Source organism: Tachysurus vachellii, chromosome 17 (assembly GCF_030014155.1).
Source record: "Tachysurus vachellii isolate PV-2020 chromosome 17, HZAU_Pvac_v1, whole genome shotgun sequence".
Taxonomy (NCBI): Eukaryota; Metazoa; Chordata; class Actinopteri; order Siluriformes; family Bagridae; genus Tachysurus; species Tachysurus vachellii.
Window position 1 is genome coordinate 20,701,242 of NC_083476.1, and position 23,007 is coordinate 20,724,248.

Sequence of the window (23,007 nt, forward strand, 5' to 3'; positions counted from 1 at the left end):
CCTATAGATTAAAGTAACTACCATTTATTTGCTATTACAATTTACAAAAGTGTCTAGAAGACACGAGGCTCTGAATTATTCATTTATGAAGGAACGAGACAAGAATCAGAACTTGTGCTCAATTACGATATTATTTATTTAAAAAATGAAATTATTTATGGATATAAAAAAAAAAAAAAAAAAAACACTGCGGTCCGGAGCAGAAAACACCATCCTGTGCGTCAATGCCAGCTACACACTGAGGAACATTTGTGCATGAAAGTAAGCAGGTATTGATGGACAGATGAGGAAAATAAGGTTAACAAAAACGGCTTGATTAAATCGTGAACTGACGATTTCACAGAGGAATTCTGCTCATCTGCATTCCTGTGTGATGATGTCTACATTATCTCTCTTGATCTCGTCCTATTTCATTAATCATTAAACATCACGCAGTTCTTGTCAAAACAAACTAACATTCGCAGGAAAAACGCAGCGCACTGAGAAGCTGATCAGCTGGAAAGCAGATCTGAATCAAAACACGCTGCTGCTTTTTTCTCATTTCTCCCTCCAGCGGTGGGTCCTGAGGCGCAACGAAGCTTGACACGACACTCGTGGCGAATTTGAAGGAAAAAAACAAAAGCATAAATTAGATTTTTCACTAAACTACACATCTGCAGAAAGCTCAGAGAACACAAAGGAGCGTGCAGAAGCTGGAACATCGCTCGTCTTCAGTAGAGAACTTGTTCCTGGTTCTTAGACACGATATGTAGCTGATTTATCTGGAAACCAGTCATGTGACGGAAAAAGCTCACGGACAAAACGCATTCTTAACGTGACACGATAAAAAAAAAAAGATGTAACATTCGAGTTTTTTACTGAACGAATGAAAAGCAGTCCAGAAAATGTGAGCTCTAATGGTCCAACTGGACCAACCTGACCTCCAGCTGATAACATCTGGCACTGAAGCTAGGATTAATGAAGATCTAAAGGTGGTGGTGTTGACGCTGGAGGTCGGAACGTCGGGTCACGTGTGTGCCGTTTTATCTGCAGGTGTGTAACTAAATACTCACTAAACCTTCCTGTTGAGCTGCACCTGCAAATTTGGCTTCTACAAAACAAAGTGGAGAATTTTACCTTCTGCTGCTGCTGGCGTTATTTCACTCAGAACTTCAGGACCATCACAGCATCGTTATTACACGTTACATTCTCAACTGAGTACCTGGAGCTTACTCAGGAAGTGTAATAACATGTTTATACTACACTTATAACAGCACACTGTCTTTGTAGTATCTGAACATATTAACACTCAGCACATCATTAGGGTGGTGGTGTGTGTGTGTGTGTGTGTGGGGGGGGGGGTTAAAGATGGGACAGCAAAACAGAGAGAGACAGAGAGAGAGAGAAGGCTTTGCATTCTCTCTCTCTCTCTCTCTCTCTCTCTCTCTCTCTCTCTCTGTGTGTGTGTGTCTCTCTCTGTGTGTGTGTGTGTGTGTGTGTGTGTCTCTCTCTCTCTGTGTGTGTGTGTGTGTGTGTGTGTCTCTCTCTCTCTCTGTGTGTGTGTGTGTATGTCTCTCTCTCTCTCTCTCTCTCTCTCTCTCTCTCTCTCTCTCTCCTCCCCATCTCTCCCTCTCTCTCTCTCTTCTTTTCCCCTCCCTCTCTCTTCTTCCCTCTCTCTCTCGCCTCTCTCTTTCTCTCTCCCTATCTCTCCTTCTCCCCACTCTCTCTCTCTCTCCTTCTCCTCTCTCTCTCCCCTTCTCCCCATCTCTCCCTCTCTCTCTCTCTTCTTTTCCACTCTCTCTCTCCCTCTCTCTCTATTCTCCCCCCCCCTCTCTCCCCTCTCTCTTTCTCTCTCCTTCTCCCCACTCTCTCTCTCTCTCTCTCTCTCTCTCTCTCTCTCTCTCTCTCCCCCCCTTCTCCCGCACCCCTCCCTCTCTCTTCTTCTCCCTTCTCTCTCTCTCTCTCTTTCTCTCTCTCTCTCTCTCTCTCTCTCTCTCTCTCTCTCTCTCTCTCTCTCTCCCTTCTACCGCACCCCTCCCTCTCTCTTCTTCTCCCTTCTCTCTCTCTCTCTCTTTCTCTCTCTCTCTCTCTCTCTCTCTCTCTCTCTCTCTCCCCCCACCCCTCCCTCACGCAGTAGCTCGTCCACAGATGCTCACCCACACAAGGACCACAGTCATGAACGAGAGCAGTGACGGTGCAGTAAATCCTCCACCTGCAACCCATCTAACATCTGTTCAGTAAAACATCAGTCATTATCAGGTTTGCTCTCAGTCCTCACTCCATCTCACAGCCCTTCTGCCTCGATCACGGCTGTATACAATACTCATAAAATCATTCGATTATTATGTGATATTTCTTTATTCCTCAAAGTTAGGGTCACTTTAAGGAACTGTTGCTTCAGAAAAAAGCTTAAAAAAAGGAAATGTGACACATTAAGAGCCTGGGGGGGGTGTAAACTTTCGAGCAGGGCAATCTCAACTGTGTAAAAGATTATAATATTTAAAGATCTTAGTTTTTTCATTTAGTTCCGCCTGTCATAAGATGTCTAAATGTTTCCCAGAAAACTAAATGATACATTTACCCCGATCATCTTGTTTACAAAAGTTTACACACCCCCTTGCATCGTGTCGCCTTCTTGAACATCAGCAGGTGTGAAACTGACAGATCTAAACATCCTACAGCTACTGGATATAGAACGGAAATGGGTCAGAAGATGCTGGAAAACGAAGCGAAGAACCTGGAGGACCTGGAGGATTTTATCTGAAGAACAGTGAGGGGGTTCAGGACCAACAAGAGACTCAACCCAAAATCTGAGAACATTCAGGTCACTGATCCTCCAGGTAACAACACACATTAGTGTAGTATGGAAACCTCTGTTATTTCAAGCAGCTTATTCATCTTATAATGATTACATCTGTAAACATCTGTTTACCACATCGTGTGAACTTTTCCCCCAGTGTCGCAGCTCAGAATGGCCGCAGGTTATAAATGATGTAATTCTGAGAGAAAGGGAATGTGGCTGCAGTGCCGGGGCCTGACAGTGTGATCCTGTGTTCAGTAACTTCAGCATGTGATTAAAAACTTGCTGAACATGGGGAGGTTTCTGTAGTTACTGTGAAGCTTTCAGCAGTTTTATTGCCTGCCTTTATGAAGGTGTTCACACAGACGCTCATGTGGGAACCAACAAGTCCATTCCTTCATGTGACACACCCTCCACACCGCCTCCAGCAATTACACACTCTACACACACACTACACACACTGTACACACTGTACACACACTCTACACACCCTCCACACCGCCTCCAGTGACAGCACTCTTACACAAACCCATAAGCCCTGCAAGCACATTATACACACTCTACACACACGCGACACACTCTATACGTGCACTAAACATTCTACACACACTCTACACACAAGGCTCTACACATGCACCACACACTCTACACACACACAAACACTACACACACTCTACACATGCACTACACACTCTACACACACACTACATGCTCTACACATGCACTACACACGCTACACATCAGGCTCTCCAAACTCTAGACACGTACGACACACTCTACACACACACTCTACATGCACTACACACACTATACACACACACTCTCTACACACACACTATACACACACATTATACACACTCACACACTCTACACACACTGTACACACTGTACACACACTATACACACACACTATACACACACTCTACACACACACTCTACACACAAACACTCTACACACACACTCTTCACACACACTCTACACACACACACTCTACACACACACTCTACACACACACTCTACACACACACACACACACTCTACACACACACACACTCTACACACACACTCTACACACACTCTACACACACACACACACTCTAAACACACACAGTATACACACACACACTCTACACACACAGCTTGACTTGGTGTGAAGTGCAAAACAAACCACAGCTGCGCAAGCAAACAAAATAAAAAATAATAACACTTCAGTGCTTACCTCAGGAGGCTCAGGACTCTTGATGGGGCTCGACGGCTGACTGAACACCGAAGCTTGGCCATTGATGTTCTAAACACGAGAACACACACAGGTGTATTAACAACTCATATTGTGACACAGGACACACACCTTAAACTAAAGTACTGAATTTCAGAAGCTTTTTCCCTGCATTTTCTCCCCAGTTTAGTTTTGATGAGGTTGAAGGCAAACACCTGCTTCCTCTGAAGCGCTGCTTTATCACCTCACAGATCTCACAGATTACAGTTACAGGCTGCCTGCATCGTTGGGACTCAAACTCAGATGAGATCACGTCCGTGTCGACCGCCACAGAGGGTCATCTGATCTGTGGCATCTTTTCTCTCTCAGCGTCTCTCTGTTATGTTATGAATCCTCACCTATTATAGGCTGAAATGCTTATAAAATAAACTTTATTAAATAAATAAAAATAAATGTATCGTCACTGAACCCGTGTGATTTCTATTCAATTCCCGTTTTTATTCCGGAGCTCAGATCTTCTTTAAGCTCGTCTCGTTTGCTCGCGCTCGGCTAATTGCGGTAAATTCGCTGTTTAAACGACGCTATCTGTAATAAAAGGAAGAATTCGGTGGTGATGTCAGTACTGTACTGTATGTAGCGTATGTTTGCGTGTTGGGTCATGATCTCGCCCAGAGCCTCAGGGACCCACACGGCATCTGTGCTGTCTGTACACATCACTCCAACTCTACTGGACTCCAACAACTCAAAGTGTCACAATTGTTTTATAAAGGAAACTAAATCAGAGTGGTTAGAAATCGCTGTTAATATACGTGACCTTAAGGGATTTATGTTACATCACGCAAACGTCTGTAACGACGCGCGACGTATTATAAGCGAATAACGACACCTTTATTATCGCATCACTTCAAAACTATTTGTTTTCCGAAGCTCCAACTTTTTTGTTTTAAACCTGACAACCTGCAATAACATTTCTTCCAGTTTATTTGTACAAAAATCTCAGTGTGTAAATAACTTGGAAAGTTACGTCAGTCTGTACGTCTATTTGTTCTTTATCCATATTATTTTTATATATTTCAGTATTTCATGTGTTTATTGTGTGGTTACGGTCTTGAACGCATCACATACTGTAACCAAGTGAACTGCAAAAAACTCTCGAGGTCCCAACAGCTGAGCGATAGTTTTCCCGAAGCTCCTTCATGCACACTCATGAAGTGAAAACTACAAGCTTATCTTTGTTGTATTATTCAGTATTTTGTGGTGTTAATGCGCACTTTTAAGTCTGGTGTTAATTCCTAACCCTCCGTGCGGCTCTCGTGCTCGTAACGTCTGTTTGTCGTGAAGCTAAAGGTCCTGTCGGGGATGAGTAAAGTCCTCTGCTAGACTCACACCTGAGAGTCTCTAGAAGACTCTCAGGTGTGTTAAAACAAGCGCAAACACCTACTCGAGCTCTCGTAATAAAGACTAATGAGATAAACGATTAATGATTAATGATTTCAGATGAAAAACGCTCCCAGTCAATAGCACACGTGGAAGGAAACTAACCAGTACAGGAAGTTCAACAGCTAACTGGAAAACAAACAAAGCAAACAAAAAAGACTCTATAGTGTGTGTGTGTGTGTGTGTGTGTGTGTGTGTGTGTGTGTGTGTGTGTGTGTGTGTGTTTGTGTCACAGCGAAATTCTTTCCGTGTTTCATGGAGCTGAAAATGGAACAGCACCAACACTATTGTTCGTGGATTAAACCCTGCGGTTTAGTGGCAGAATTGTGCAGAGACGAGCTGACTGAGGTTTCTGCATCACCCTTTACTACTTATAACGTTGCGGATTTACATCTTTTCTTTTTTTTAATTTCACGAGTTAATCAGGGCACCTGCCACGCCACCCTGTACCACCCCACTAATCACACACAGAGACATTAAACCTACTAATATATTCCTGACCTGTCTTTTGGTGAGCACCAGAAGGTGTCCATTAGCAACACCTAGACATCTATTAGGATCATGCGGCTGGGTGGAGGCTTTCGAAACAGGCCGCAGTTGTCACCACACCCAAGAACAGCTTTAAAGGGCCAAATCATACAAACTTTGACTAAACAGTTTTATTTAAAAATAGACAGAATGTGGGCAAACACTGGTAGGATGGCACTGGGGTGACACAAAGGTGGCACAGGGGTGGCACATGGGTGGCACAAAGGTGGCACAGGGGTGGCACAAAGGTGGCCCAGGGGTGGCACAGGGGTGGCACGGAAACCACACCCAGGGGAAATCATTCAGATATTAAAACTACTAATAGTGATATATTGTTGAAGTGATAATGCTGATGCACAGAAAGTGACAGAACACCTGCACCGTGTCATTAGGAACTTATTTATCTTACATTATCTTAATCTTATCCTTTATTTAGTGTCTCAACAACAAAACAAAAAGAAATAAAGGTTAAAACTCACCACTTGTTGGATCGTGTCGGTCTCGTCCATGCTGCTGACGCTGACCCGCTGCACGTTCTGGACGTTCTGCAGGTAAACCGGCGTTAACATCTGCGGCGCCTGATTGACCACGACGTAGGACTCGGAGGCGCGCTGCATGTTCACGGGCACGAGGTAGCGCACGTTCCCGTGGAGCGCGGTGCCGTCCATGGAGCCGTTGACGTACTGCACGGAGGAGAACTGCGCCGGAGAGACACCGACCGTGCGCAGAGTCGCGCCGCCGGTGATGCCGCCGGTGATGCCGCCGAGCTGGTTCTGGGAGAGCAGCGTCGCTGTGCCCGGTTCCGAAGCGACGCTGACGGTCCGGAATGTGGTGGTGCTGTGCGCTGACGGTAGCGTCATGTTCGGCCTGGGAACGAATTAGGACGGATGTAGAATGAACTGAGCTCAGAAAAGAGAAAGCGACGAACAAGACGACTTCTGCTCTGAAGTCCAAACAACAGACTCGGAAGTTCCCCTCAGGAGCGACGTAGTTGTCAGTGGGTGGAGTCTGGGTATGGATGTGGGCACGGACGAGGGCAGGGCACAGGTTTGATACCTGATAGGAGGCGGGGCTAACAGGTGAGAGCGCGTGTCATCACCGAACCGATTCCTCTTGAATCGGTCATAAAAAAAACACCTGCTGATTCATACAGTCATTCGGTCAGGTAGCAACAAATGAACGAATAAAAACAAAAAAGTCTGCTCTTTTATTTATTCTTTTAATAAATAATATAATATAAAATAATATAATATAATATAATATATAATATATAAATAATAAAATAAATATAATATAATGTAAAATAAAAAATAAAAAAATAATATAAATCAATATTATATTTATCATAATATAATATAATATAATATAATATAATATAATATAATATAATATAATATAATATAATATAAATAATATAATATTATATAATATAAATAATACAAATAAATCATTGATATAAATAAAGAAATAATATAAATAAATAAATAAATAAATAAAATAAGACAAAATTTCACTGCAAGGAAATTGTGTATTGTGTATAATTGTGAAAGTTACAAATAAAAAAAAGTTGTTTTTTTTTATTCCAGAAGTGAAACTTGTAGCCCATCGAAGAAGATTCAATATGATGAGATGCTTTTCTGCTCACAACAGATGTAAAGAGTGTTTATTTGACCTACTGGAACCAGTCGTTTATTATACAGTTATTAGACACATGTATACCATCGGAATGATTTCTTTATGAACGAACTTTTCAGCCAAACTAGTTTTACTGGTGTTAAAAGTGTGAAACGTTTATTAGTCTTATAATCAAATTTATTTTAATATATTAACATGTAGTCAAATGCAGTCAAGTTTACTTTATGATATTCAGTCTCTTTCATGGCCAAAAAACCCCTTAAATATAATAATAGTTGCCTAGACCAGCTTTTAAAAAGAAACTCTTACATTTAAGCTACACATTTTAAAGCTAATATATTTTACACCATATACAGTATAAGCAGAGCGTGAAGAAAACAACTCTTACACTAAAGAGTCGATTCCATTGATTCGACTCACTTCAAAGTGTCGCTCAAAAAACAAAACGATTCAGGAGTGAATCACTGTACACTGCAAACAGGAAGCGTCGGGTATTGTTCATAGAAACCTAAATCTACTAAAGCATAATAAAAGCTCGCGTTCCATCGCTAAAGCAAAGATTTATCTTGAGTGTTTATTAAAATGAATAAATAAATACTTCAAAGAAAAAACAAGGCAGATGATTCTCCAGGATTTTGTTTTATTGTCAGATGCACATTTATATCATACAACGCAAAACCAGCCACATAATAGATTTATTACTGCAACAAATAAGGTTAAGTAATAACATGTTCACCATTAGAACCAAAAATGATTGAAGACCTCAGAAGGACACGTGTCGGATTTTTTTTGAGTACGTGGTATTGAGAAGCATCCAGCAAGGCAGAAAGCAGAAAGCAAAGAGCTGATCATGTCAAATGTGCTGTGTTAATCTTCTCCATGCAAGGGTTTGTGATGACTGCTTTCCTTTCGAGATCCATGAAACATGCTCGTAAAAAGGGGGGGGGAGCAACGATGAAAGCAACACATCGATATGACCGTCATCGGCTGCATCTTCGCAGATGTAAATACACGGCAACGTTCCAAAAAGGTTTTCAATTTATATATAAATAAACACAATCTAGATTTAAAAAATAATAATAATAATAAATTTGGTTTTGAACATTTTTCCAAACACGACACGATTCCAAAAGCAAACAGTGCACATTAAAAAGAATATAAACATTTTACAGACCAAAAGAAAACCTTTAAAAAAAATAAAATAAAATAATCTGACTAATAAATCAAGTGAAAAGATTTAAAAAAAAATTGTGAAATGGCACATGGGTCTTGGCTGAAACCTGAAAGCAGGCGTGATGTAACGATTTGTGTTTGAGATGATCGCATGTGTCGATCGCTCGAGCTCATGAAGATAGACTTGAGGCAAGTCATGACATAATCCAGGCATTACCATAACCAGGCGATGTTTTGAGGCCAAACCTAACATTCAGGATAACAGAACAGAACACGAGCACATAACTGAAGTGAGCTGAAACATTAGGACCTGGAACACCATTCAAACTGCTCATTCATGAAATCATCTCATCAGCCAAAAGAGTTTAAAACAAAACCATCTTACACTGCAGAACAGTTCCAGTTGTGTGTGGAGAAGAGGACATTGGAGACTAACCAGATTGCGTCGAGGTGACAGGAAGTAACTCAAATAACCGCTGTTTACATCTGTGGTGAGCAGAAAAGCATCTCAAATGTGATTATTTCTTTAAAGTCACCGTACCCTTTCTGTCTGAGGCAGTTTAAACCCGTGGCTGTTGTTGGCAAAAACATCAACACCACATTATACTGCCAAAAGTCACATTTATATCTTTTTTTTTTTGTGCGTGTTAACATTAACCAAGTCTCTGGTCTTGTATCTGCTCTCATGTGATTGGCTGACTAGATAATTACACAAACAAGGCTCTTAACAGAACTTCCATGTAACACACTCGCATCTAAAATCGCACTGAACGGTCGCTTAGGAAGATTCTGTACGGCGATGCAGCACACGGGCGTGAAAAGTTAGTAGCAAAAAGCTCTCATGCAAAATTGTTACAACAAACGTGTGGTTGTTTCCTAAAAACCTCTACAACAGGCAGGCAGACCGACCACGTGTGTGTGCAGGCACAAAAACACAAAACTTGCTTATAGCATTAATAATAATAATAATAATAATAATAATAATAATAATAATAATAATAATAATAGATGATGGACTAGAGAAACAAATCCATACACATGGTTTCGGTATCACGAAGGTTTGCACTCTCGCATTTCGGATCCTGAACAATGTTGAAAACAGAAAAATAATGCAGAACAGTACCGATGTCACATTTTAAAATGTTTTTTTTTACAGTACACTTTGACAGGTCAGAATTTGGAGAAAAAAAAGAAATAAAGAAGCTGAGCGTAACACTTTCTAATGTACAGCAGCATAATGTACAGTTTATCACAGCTACACAAAATATAATACAATTCCACACATGCTCGTATACAAACACACCCACACGTCCGCGCGCGTGCGCACACACACACACACACACACACACACACACACACACACAGAGCAATAAAAGGGAACCCTGCAGGACAGAAGTGCTTTCGGTTCTGTGCGTTTTCTACACATCTTCCTCTGCAGTGAGATTATTAATAGAAACAAACCTGCCGTTTGGGCTGAGCAACATTTGGCAACATAAATGATAAAGAAGGAGTGCTGAATTCCACGTGTTCTCACACAAAATGTTGCTGAATTAACCTAGACTTGCTGACAGTAACATTCAGAGCAGGCTGACCTACACGTCATATAAAGGTGCTCCAGTAAAGCTAATCCGGACACGGCGCTCGTTATAAACACAATCCCGAGTGCGTTCGGCTTCAAACGCTTCTCTCACGCGCCTGCTACACAATCTACACTATCGCTAGCAACTCTACTAAAGCCGCAGACCCTGACTGACTGACTGACTGACTGACTGACTAAGGCGAAGAGAGACGCGTTTGGACCGAGACGGTCGGTGAACGAGCGCAAGGCTGCTGTGGATTGAAGCGAAGCGACTTCCAGTGACCTTGTGCGCGTTCTGTCGTCTGGACGTCGCGACAATCTGACGTAACGTTCCATCCTGTCTTTGAGCTGACCTAAAATTTAGCTGCCATGATTGATAGATAAAGCAAGGCTTTAGGTGTAAAATCATGGTGCAAACTCATAAAAAGATTTAAATACAAGGGGGAAAAAAACAAAAAAACAAACACACAGTAAAATATATAAATCAAGTTTACGTGCTACAAGGAGGGACTGAGAACGACGGGATGAAAACAGGAAGTGGTGCTCGCTTGCTTCCTGTCTCACACACACACACACACACACACACACTTTCACCCGGTGGAGTGTCATGTCAGCGTCAGGAACTCGACTATAATGGAAGCTTCTTCAGCTGCTCGTAGGTGATGAAGAACTGGAGTCGCAGTTAAGGTTTTTATAAAACCTTAAAAAAAATAAAACCTTTTAAAAACCTTATAAAACCTTTATTTTCTTTAACGACACATATACACATGCTGACTATATACTGACCTCTAGTGGTCATTCGATGTAAAAACTAAAACAGCAAACAGGATAAAGCGCATTAGGAAGTATTTTAGGAATTTTTCTAACAGGTTTAATTATAACATGACGCAAGATGTCTGCTTGCGTATCCTGAGATCACCTGGAGCTTCGCTTGTTGACGATCTTGGAAACGAATCGTTTAAAGAATCAGGTTCGGTGTAGTACCGTGTACGGCACAAAGCCTGAAACTGGTGCTGTGTGTCATTTTTATCTGCATATTACATATTTATACATCTTTATCTGCTGTTCTTGACTCTTACTGAGTAAGAATAATAAGCGGTTTTACTTCTGCGGTTAGTTTTCTCATGTTAAAACATCTCAACCCTTTAAATATTTGAGCCACAGATAACAACAACAATCATAATGATGGCTGGTAAAACATTACAGCTCGACTTGGAAACCTGAATGGTAAACAGTAATGTTTCGGAAGATACACAGGCGAGTATGAACCAGAATAAACCGGTATAAATCAGTCACAAAGGATACGATGATGTTCCAAGGTCCGAGGCGCAGCCAGTTGGGCCAGAAGCCCTTGTACAGAGCGAAGAAACCTTCGTTCCTCCATGTCTGCATGAGTCCGTCCAGCGTGCCTTTGTACAGAAAATTCCCAGACAACACGCGCTGGTTCATCATCCGCGTCCTCACCACGTCCACAGGGTTGGACGCGAGCGCTCCTGCTAGACCGCACGCAAAACTGGAACTGCAGGGTGAATACCAGGATGTTACGACGAGGCAAATCAGAACAACATGTAAACCAATACGCCGTCTGACTACAGCACATGTAGTACAACAGACAGTATAGGTTTCTCACACGTGAAATAGTTCCCCAAGTCCTAGTAAACTCCGGCTAAACAGTGTGTACATTTCTGACTGGGTTTCTGTTGCTAAGCAACAAGCCATTTCACGCTGTACATGTTTGGCAATGTGGAGTTAGCAATGCAAAAGCTTCTGCTAACTACACGCTAACTACGTATCAATACAGAGTCCTGAAATGTCAATGTGAATTTATACAAGACTTATAAACGTGTTACTCACATGAAATGAGTCAGAACCGTGTCTCCCATAATCCCAGAAGCAATCAAGTGCTTCTTTGTGATGTCGTAGACCGGAAGCTCGACGCCGACCACGATGGCGGCTCTCTGTGCCGTCGGGATGACGCCCTGAAACACATGATTCAGCAGCTGGGTCAAGCGCAAGCTAAACTTAGACAAGTACAAGAGTAAATAAACAAACAACAAAGAAAGGAAGGTACTGTAAGCGATATAACATTTTCAGTGAGGTCTGATTAGATCAAATCTATACTTTTTTTATGGAATTATTTTATATTATTATATTTATTTGCAATGTAAGAAATTTTATGTTTCTGGATTTAACTAAATAAAAACAATGCAGCTGTTTTGTACAGACGTAAACGTGAGCTCTAAAGCTCAGGTCATTAAAATCTTTTTGATGATCAGGGCATCAGAACATCACTGAATCAGTGAATCATTTACGTTTATGGCGTTTGGCAGTTGCCCTTATCTAGAGCGACTTACATTGACCTCATTTATACAACAGAGCAGTTGAGGGTTAAGGACCTTGCTCAGGGGTGCAGTGGTGGTAATCTGGTGGTCCAATGCTTTGGATTTGAATCACTGAACCAATATATCAGTGAATCAGTGAATCAAGGTTTCAGTGAATCAAAGTTTCAGTGAATCAAAGAATCAAAGTTTCAGAGAATCAGTGAATCAATATTTCAGTGAATCAGTGAATCAAGGATTCAGTGAATCAGTAAATCAAAGTTTCAGTGAAACAGTGAATCAAAGTTTCAGTGAATCAGTGAATCAAAGTTTCAGTGAATCAGTGAATCAAAGTTTCAGTGAATCAGTGAATAAAGGTTTCAGTGAATCAGCAGCTCTGAATGGAGCGTGTGGCTTAAGTTCATATTAGCTAGCTCCTGTTTTCTTTTGCTCACCCTCCAGAGTCCTCGTGTGCCCTCTGTCTGGTAAATGTTGATGAAGTTGGCCATCATGCTGCCTTGCAGTAAACTGCCCTGAGCCTGCATGCGAATCTGCACACAATACAGAGAGAAACACAATACAACATGACGATATTCACTACAAATCCCCTAGACACACAGACAAAGAGCACAAATTCCTCTTAGAAAGGAAGAGGAAGATTCGACATACTGAAAATCTCCATACAGTCACGTAGAAAGACTCTAAACCTTTGTTCTTTATATCAGTTTAAACCTTTTATCCGTTTAACATTACTTTAGTAACAGTTATGTAGATAGATTCAACATTTAAATGATTTCCACACATGAAGCTTGTGAAGCTCCGCCCTCAGGATCTGCTGGTCTGTAGAGTCAAGTGTCTATAAAATGACTGACAGGAGAGGCATCCAATCACAAACCAGCATTCTGGGCCAGAAGTCAGTTTTCTTAGCAAATTGCTCACAAACATCTACTAAAGTCAAAACTATTCCTTTAATACATTATAATCTGGAAATCAATCAACACACTCCAACAGAATCAGAATCGAGCTCTCGGCAGCTGAAGAATCGAGTCTGAAGATTTACTTTCATGTCTCACCTTCAGCACGTCTGTAGGGTTTGCTAAAGAGGAGGACAGGACTCCCGAGACGACGCCGCAGAACACGTTGATGACCATCGTCTCATCTGTAAGCAGCAAACAGCACCAAGCTTCGGATTAACTTCAGAGTGTCATGTAACGATTTTATGAGCGTCTAAATTTCTTTTTCCTAAAATCCGATTTCAATATTTGCCATTTGTCAGATATTTACTCCACTGATCTTGGGGACAAAAAAAAAAGCTTGGTTCTACCACTAGGTGGCGAAATAGAGCAACAAACTCAGCACCGTCAATTCAGCTGCTCTTATTACGTCATTATATACTCATAACCACGCCTCTTTCCAAAACAATTAATTCAGGGTTTTTGTTTGTTTGTTTGTTTGTTTGTTTTTCCTCCACATGGTGAACACATCACTTTACTGAGCTGTGACTCCAGACCCCAAATACTACTGTTCTACAAAAAGCAGTAATATTTTCACACACTGACGTTACATTGATTTAACTTGAACGCTGTATGAGGTTGGATGTACGATCGATCGGATTTCGGTACTCACCCTCGGGACGACTGACGAATAATTTCTTCAGCGTGTTGTACGTCCCGATTTTAATCGTCCCGTAAGACGCCTGCCTCAGCAGAGCTGGTGAGATCCTTTAACACAGAAAAATCAACACCGTCTAGCTTTAACACACGTGTTCTGGATGAACTCCGTCAGGTCTTACATTAGCTAGTCTTCTTGTGCGTAACCCTGAGTTCGGCAAACAAACAGCATGCGGAATAAACTCTACGTTTTAGATAAAGATTTTATATAAAGTCACTCAAGAGCACGAGTAGGACACGACTCTGTTTCTCATGTAAACATCAGTACGAAAGATTTACGGATAAAATACGTGTCCATTTAAAAAAAAACAAAAAAAAAACGAGGCTTAATGTTTTCAATCTGGCAGCAAAATACAGATCAAATGAAATCACAAGCTGAAGCTAAGATGGCGCCGGTGAGGTCGGCTGCCGTCGCGACTGCTCCTACCATCTGAGACGCTTGAGGGACTTCAGACTACCCTCTCAGGTGCTAAAGACCTTCTACACCTGTACCACTGAGAGCGTCCTGACGAGTAGCATCACTTCCTGGTTCGGGAACAGCACCATGCAGGACAGGCGAGCCCTCCAGAGGGTGGTGCGTTCAGCTGAACGTACCATCCACACTGAGCTCCCTGACCTGCAGGACATCTACAGCACGCGGTGCCGGACCAGAGCCAGGAAGATTGCAAAAGATCTCAGCCATCCCAAAAATGGACTCTTTTCCTTGTTGCGTTCAGGGAAACGCTTCCGCTCCCTGAAAGCAAACACAGAGAGGATGAGAAGAAGCTTCTTCCTGCAGGCCATTCGGAGTTTAAACCAGGAGACACCCAGGATCTAGCACTGGACCTCTCTCTCCATCCCCACTGTTCTATGCACCCCCCTTTTTTTGCAATGACACTTTAATTCTGGACTGTCACTGTCACTTTAACTCTGGACTTGCACAGCACAGTGCCACTTTATACACTTTATACACTCCATACACTATTTACACACCACACTTCACCTGGACATTCTATGGACACTTTAAACTCTTGACTTGCACAGCACAGTGCCACTTTATACACTATTTACACACCATTCTGCACATTTATTTATATGCATATTTATGCATATGTATATACATTATTTCTTCATCTGTATTTTCATATTTTTATATAGTTTTCTTATATAAGTTTTCTTATATAGTTTATACTTTTTATTATTTTATTCTTATTTTATTTCTTCCTTTTTTTTTTTTTTTTTTTTAAATTATACTTTTTATATATTATTTTATTCTTATACCGGACAGTTGCATAAAGCATTTCACTGTATATTGTACCCTGTATGTATGTGTATGTGACAAATAAAATTTGATTTGATTTGAACGTTAATTACAATATAATAAACAGTTGTTGACTATTAAAACTACTTTTAGACATCGTTTAAACCCCAAATTTCTCACCACAGAATTGTCTGAACTATCAAAGCTGGTATTCGTGAACATTCTCAGTGTAGAGTTTCTGCTAGAGAAGATATTCTAATAAACGTGGGCGTTTTCCCTTCAAATTAAAGAGAAGATCCTAATAAAGATAAAAGTTCTTTATAAAGCAGCTCTAACCTTAAAAGAGCTCATAAGGTCATACAGTGTTATTAGTAGTGAGGAGGACGTTTAAGAGCTTTAAGAGTTTCTGTATCAGAGTTAAGAGTTTTCTTTATTGTGTACAATATTTAATGATAGTGAGTTAATAAAATGACACAGATTAGATCGTGTAGGGATTATTATTGTGACCTCAGATTACAGATAACATCTCAGACATTAGATATAATTCTGCCGCTATGTCACTTAGTGATACTCTAACATCTCTGAAACTCTTTGTCTCTATGACATTTCTGATCTTACTCTCTTTTCTGATTTTACATTCTGTTCCCTAAAAATCTGTAGCCGGGAATGGGATGCACTTATTTCCAGGGATTTCAGAACAGCGTAACAGATATTGCGTCATCAGGTAGGCGTGGCTTATTTGATAATCTAACCCTAACCCTAACCGTAGTTTTTGGTTGTTTATTTGTTTTCGAAAATAGCTTAACTGTAAAATAATAAAGTATAATAGATATAAAATATAAAATCTACCTGTATGACTGTTTTGTCCTTCACTATCCATCGTAGGTACGCTCTTTTTTTTTTTTGAAAGGGCGTTTTTCCAAGACCTCCAGAAATGCCCACTTTACGTCATGGTAACGAAACCCCTGGAATTTAGTGAATGCCAGCTGGGAGTCAAGCGAGTAAAACCGTCCGTGCTGTGTGAGTGGGAGGGGCATAAATTCTTTCTACTGTCAATCACAAGGACACTAGCCAATTGTCTTTAAGATCATGTGTGTAAGCGGAAGAACCTAACAGAAAGGCGCTTTTCCTTGTTTGTGTGACTGTGTCGTGTAGATTTCATCCTTAATGTCTTAAGTTTTAATAATAAACTCTGCGCTCTGAAACCATCAGAACGTCAGGGAATAAATTCTTAAGCATCCAGACACTCGTTCATACCGTTCTGTCCGAGTCGAAGCTCCGATAACGTCGGACAAAATGGCCAACGTGTTCTAGTACTGTAAGTACTCTGGACTTGCCAGGAACCTATCTGTATACCACATGTGGTTTTAACATCAGCTATTTTTAAACGATTGCAGCTTCTGTGAGCGATATGATATACAACTCATAAAATAGCAGTGCAGTCTGAGAACCAGGAGCACGTGAAATATTTATATACTGAATTACTGCTTGTGTGTTTTGAAGGATTTTAGAGTTAATTTGCTGGTTGGTTGGTGCCATGTTTTCCATAAGAAGTTAGCGATCGTGTAGCGAGTGTAACGTGAAGTTCAGACGTTCCTGTTAGATTGTTTTCTTTTAACAACTCACCAGGTGAGTTTGGCGAACATCCTATTCGATCAGATAGCGTGTTCTTACCCAGAATACAAGGCCCTGATGCCTTCTTCCTGTCCGATCCTGAGAAGGGCGTGGAACATCCCTCTGTAGCGGACCTCCATGCACTGGGACTGGCCTTGGACCTGGAGTCGGGTTTTGGTCAGATCGATAGGAAATGTACCTGGGATTTAAATTCGTCACATATTATGGGACGCATGGGCAGTTCAGATGACAGAGGGTTCAAATATCTGTGAGGGAGGGGTGAACCGAAAGTATGTGTCCCCTGTCAATCACGTTTACAGTGGCGCTGGCCAATCGCAGGCGTCTGAGAGCTCGAGGATGTGGAAGAGAGAAGACTGCACTTTACAGCGCGTGTACTACGCTCAAAAATCTACTTCTGTGATCATAAAAGCTCTTTCATCAGCGTTCATATAAGCGTTACGTTATAAAACAGGGCGACGATCAGAAAGACGCCAGCTGACGTCTTAAATAAATCAAATTCGAGGTCACATGAGGCGCATTCGTAATGCCGCGTGTAAACGGTTTGCGATCGGATTACGAGCCGGATTTTAATACCAGGTGTGAACAGAATCTCTGTCGTCTCTCCTTCACGCATTAAAACTCAGGACTCCGATCTGGGATACTGTCAGATTATATATATTTATATACATATATACACAATATACATATATTTACGTATAGATTCGTTAAAGATTTGTAGGTAATCAGGATGATGCAGGTGCACTTAATAAGAATATCACTCCATCTACGGCCATCTGTTGAAAATGTGCAGTGATTGAAGCAGGATGTAAATTTGAGCTTTGCATCACTTTTGCATCACGTTTGTACACATCATGTAAATGGGAATCAATGGGGAAACTGACATGGTGACAGTTCGCATGTCATCATCATCATCATCATCATCATCAGAAAAGAAAGACAATAACACAATATGCATGAGAAATCTCACCGAATTCTGCAACAATCGATGCCATTCCTCCATAAACAAACGGCTTCCAGTTCAGACTGGACATTTCAGTGGAGGTTCCTTCAGCCTGGTGGAGGCCCACTAACAACAAAAAGAAGCCAAAATAGTTAAAAACAAGCTGCTTTAACCGGACATCTTGAAACATCATAGAGCCGGTCGTGAATACGTCCAGTGTGGAAGGAGACATGGCCAAAAATGTGCACACTGGAAAAAAAGACCGCATTAGACATTCATGACAGCGCCATAGCAAACCTGCTGCAATGCTATTGGCTCATCGGTCAGTCCGTCACCTAATGCGCAAACGTGATTGGTGAACGCGAATGATCTCGGGTTGGACCTACTTCCGTTTAACGGCTCGTTTTGATTGACAGGAATCAAGCTAATTTGATTCCTTTAAGCACGTCACAGTGAAGCATAAATCTAAACATTACTGCAAACATTACTGTAAAAATTACTGTAGGTTTAAAGTACAGCGTCTAGCGTCAGGCTAGAAATGCTACTGCATTCAATTAGTGCAATTAGCTGACCGCTAGCCTGCTAAGCTAAGCTAAGCTATGCTAAGCTATGCTAAGATACGCTAAGCTATGCTAAGATAAGCTAAGCTAAGCTAACTAACCCGTGTCACAGCATTAAAGTAGAAAACTGTGCCCTTTTCTTTAAACCTGTCATATTTATCAGCTTGTCATATTAAACACGTACCTGAAACGAAGTTATAAAGCGCTTTCTGCTATTTTACGCTGGACTCCATTTGATCTAGTAACAAAAACAAACAGAAAAAGTAACAAACGGTTCACGAACCAGCGCAAAAAACTTCAGGAGCTCAAACACTTTAGTTTTCATTTTCCCACGAATCAGGACAGAACCGGAAGTGCTGTTTGCCGGAGGTCCAGCCCATTTTTCTGAGTGACGTAGAACCAAAGTCACCCTGACCCTAGATCTGTTACTGTAATAAAAAAAAACATATTTTATATCAAATAATAGAAATTTGTTTTATAGGAAATATTATTATATACAAGATTTAATACCATATGTATATATATATATATATTTTTTATTATTTTTTTTTTCATTCATATTTTAGCATAAAGAGACAACAAACCTAAGAAAAGTTCATCTTTATTCATTTGTTAGTTTCTTTTATCAAATCACTTTTTATTAATAGTTCAACAAAACGGAACAAGGCTTTAAAGTAAATTTTAGCAATTTTAGTGTAGAAAATAGATCAACACACCAATAGAAAATAAACACATTAAGTATTTAGTCAGTATAAACTACAGTGTATTTTACTGATGTAAAGTAAAGTAAAGCAAATTCACCATGGCCAGGATACTTACTAAGACTGAGTGTGAGTAGTGGGTGAGTGAGTGAATGAATTAGTAAGTAAGTAATTGAATGAAGGAGTGAGTAAATGAGTGGGTGAGTGACTGAGTGAGTGAATGAGTGAGTGAGTGAAGGAGTGAGTAAAGAAGTGAATAAAGGAGTGAGTCAAGAACTGAGTGAGTGAGTGAGTGAATAAATGAGAAAGTAAGTAATTGAATGAAGGAGTGAGTAAATGAGTGAGTAAAGGTGTGAGTGAGTGTGTGAGAGAGTGAGTGAGTGAAGGAGTGAGTGAATGAGTGATTGAGGGAAGGAGTGAGTGAAGGAGTGAGTAAAGAAGTGAATAAAGGAGTGAGTCAAGAACTGAGTGTGTGAGTGAGTGAATAAATGAGTAAGTAAGTAATTGGATGAATGAGTGAGTAAAGGTGTGAGTGAGTGAGTGAGTGAGTGAAGGAGTGAGTGAGTGAAGGAGTGAGTGAAGGAGTGAGTGAGAGTGTGAGTGAGTAAATGGGTGAGTGAGTGAGTGAGTGAGTGAGTGAGTGTGAGTGAAGGAGAGAGTAAATAAGTGAATAAAGGAGTAAGTCAAGAACTGAGTGAGTGAGTAAAGGAGTGAGTGAGTGAAATCAAACAAAGACTCTAAAATGACAAAAGTACAGTTGTGAAACTGTATAAAATAGAAACACATCATCACGCTTCAGTTCGAGGAAATACATTTCTTATCATTTTCATTAATCCATTTCATTTTTTCTAATCAACAAATAAGATGATATAATTCCATATGTGTTAATCAGAATACGACTGATTCTAAGAGTTGATATAATTAATTGTAAGTTCATTATAAAGCATTGTAAAGTTCACTACATTTCTGCATCATCAGACAGAATTGTTTTTCATAGCATGAGATTCAAAGCAATAATTCAGAAACTTTTTATTGTTTTTTTTTCCTGACACATGATGTCATTAGAGATTATTATCAACTAATTATCAATGTTGTTATAGTTATTATTAAAGAGGCCAATCCAAAACTCTATAACTATAAAAGAAGTATTAATATAAATGTTAAATTGAATCAAACTGTTGAATCAAAATGTTAAACTGAAACTAAATTACTAATTTACGAAAAAGAGTTGAAAATGTTGAGAATGTCTGATCCAACATTTTCACTCAGCAACGTATTAACACAGATCTCTATCCCTAATGTCAGTGAACATCATCCATCATCCTGAGCACACAATTCAACTTTGTCCACATTTACTACACTTTCCTTTTTATTAAATACAATCCAATGTGGTGGAAAATAAAGGAGTTTATATCTGGAGCTTCAGAAAGGTTCATCGTGCCGGTTCGGACAGATTGGAAATCTCAGGCTGAAGCCGATCGTTTCGGTTTTATCTTCTGTTTGGATTGAAAAAAACATGTGAGACGAATCCTTCTGTAGTCTCACAGCGCCGGATGAAGAAGCCTCGCAACTCGCTGGTAAAGCTGCTGAAAGATCGTCACCAGACTCCTGAAGTAGATGTCAGAGCCATTAAAAACATATTTATTTAATATAAAGAACAAGCTGATGAAATAGACACAGTCTCACATAAGTATTTGCCCTTTTTATATAACATTAATGTTTTGTAGGGGGGCACGGTGGCTTAGTGTTTAGCACGTTCGTCTTACACCTCCAGGGTTGGGGGTTCGATTCCCGCCTCCGCCTTGTGTGTGTGGAGTTTGCATGTTCTCCCTGTGCCTCGGGGGTTTCATCCGGGTACTCCGGTTTCCTCCCCCGGTCCAAAGACATGCATGGTAGGTTGATTGGCATCTCTGGAAAATTGTCCGTAGTGTGTGATTGCGTGAGTGAATGAGAGTGTGTGTGTGCCCTGCGATGGGTTGGCACTCCGTCCAGGCTGTATCCTGCCTTGATGCCCGATGACGCCTGAGATGCACAGGCTCCCCGTGACCCGAGGTAGTTCGGATAAGCGGTAGAAAATGTGTGAGAGAGAGTGAGTGAGTAATGATTTGTAAGCTGATTTTTCTTACAACATTATACCAAAAAAAAAAACGTATCATCACCTCACGTATTCTGACTCGCTTAAAAAATTAATTGTGTTGTTTTTTTGATAGAAGGCTTTTATATTTTCTAGTTACGGCTCTGTGCTGATCTACAGGCGAAGCTCTGCAACATCAGACTGTTCTCCATTTCTGTTTTTCTCTACAATACTAGAGGTGATAGATTGATAGAGAAAATCCAGAAAAACACAGACAGTTTGTGTGTTCAGAGTAAATGTTGATATCAAACCCATTTCTGCTCCCTGAGAAGCTCCGAGTGTTTGTTCATCTAAAAAAGCAGCTCAGATTTATCTTCAACACTAAAATTCAGTGTAAGATTATCAACAAGAGGGAAAAACGCACGTCTAAAACACACCGAAAGAACAAAAGAGTGCTGATTCATTTTAGATCAGACTCACAGACATAACATTATTCATTTGTTTATACTCATTAAAAATGTACCATAACACCACTGCTGGTGTTCTGGTAAAAAAGGGTTAAACTGGGTCATGCCCCCCAACAACACCCCGCATCCCCCTTAGAACAGAGATTGAACTGTTTCATCTTCTTAAATAGAAACAGCATAATGTCCATGAAAACAAAAACAAAACCCAAAACGTACCTGGTGCCCTGAGAAAGACAGATGTTCCTGTTCGGTTGCAGGCAAAAGATGGATGCCACACAATAAACACAACACAACAACATGGACAAAAATCTCCGCTTTAAAGACATCTTCAACTCAGCCACCTGAAGAACCTCACAAATACCTGAGCGAGCGGGAATGTGAGCAGTCTAGAAGGTGCCTGGGGCAGATTAGGTGGGTGGTAAGAGTCGATGGTTAAGTTGAAGAGTTGAAGGCTGACGGTAGGTGAGGAGCGAACTGTGCTGTGCATAAACAGATGTCCGGCAACGAGTGACATAACTGCTGAGCAAGTGTTGCTTTCAATAGCAATGAACAGTCTAGCAGGGATGAATAACACTGCCGTATTGTCTGCTGTGACAGACGGGCTTTATTGTGTACACCATGTAGGATTTCAGATAACTGATCAGCGGTGAATTCTGTAGATTTTGGTGTTACAGGACGTTTTTTAATGAGGTATAACCTCAAACAAAATGATGTCGGTACACCATGACACTTGTGCTACGAGCTCTTTAGTGTTTTTTTGATAAGTTCTGGGTTTAATTACAGCAGGTGTGTTTCCATTGTCAAGTGAGAATGGCTATCATTTGTAACCAGGGTTGCCAGGTTTCAGCAAAACCTCAAACTGCTTTTTAAAAAAATAAAACCACACGAAAGACCTAAAACTAGGGGGAGAAAGTCAGACGTTGGAAAACAAGCATTTCTGACATACAGACTTTATCCTCTCCGTAATTCCTCTTTCCCATTTCCAATCTTTACATTTTATTTCCTACAATAGAAATGATTCTGCTCTTCATAGACATATTGTATGTGCTTACAC

At 40.6% G+C, this 23,007-nt stretch overlaps 2 protein-coding genes across 4 annotated transcripts in view; both read right to left on the minus strand.

Moving 5' to 3' along the window:
• Positions 1–6,974, minus strand: part of pof1b (POF1B actin binding protein) — a 24,498-nt gene extending 17,524 nt beyond the window's left edge. The window contains exons 1-2 of one of the 2 annotated variants that reach the window (XM_060890797.1): positions 6,441–6,974; positions 4,000–4,068 (exon numbers count right to left, since the gene is read on the minus strand). In XM_060890797.1, coding sequence (XP_060746780.1) covers positions 4,000–4,068; positions 6,441–6,821 — 450 coding nt within the window. In that variant the 5' untranslated portion in view covers positions 6,822–6,974. The remainder of the gene's footprint in view (positions 1–3,999; positions 4,069–6,440) is intronic. The other variant, XM_060890799.1, reaches the window with a different exon arrangement.
• A 1,245-nt stretch (positions 6,975–8,219) lies between these two features.
• Positions 8,220–19,055, minus strand: slc25a14 (solute carrier family 25 member 14). Of its 2 annotated transcripts, XR_009649766.1 has the most exons (10): positions 18,896–19,055; positions 18,179–18,277; positions 17,251–17,389; positions 14,293–14,387; positions 13,740–13,825; positions 13,122–13,217; positions 12,203–12,327; positions 11,654–11,867; positions 9,155–11,018; positions 8,220–9,015 (listed from the first exon to the last, which is right to left on the minus strand). XR_009649766.1 is itself a non-coding variant. In XM_060890827.1 (9 exons), the coding sequence occupies exons 2-9, from the start codon at positions 18,240–18,242 to the stop codon at positions 10,977–10,979; spliced, it is 861 nt and encodes a 286-aa protein (XP_060746810.1). In that variant the 5' UTR covers positions 18,243–18,277; positions 18,896–19,055; the 3' UTR covers positions 8,220–10,976. The 2 variants fall into 2 exon arrangements, 1 of the variants encoding a protein (XP_060746810.1); XM_060890827.1 differs by having other exon boundaries at positions 8,220–11,018.
• Positions 19,056–23,007: the final 3,952 nt, after the last annotated feature.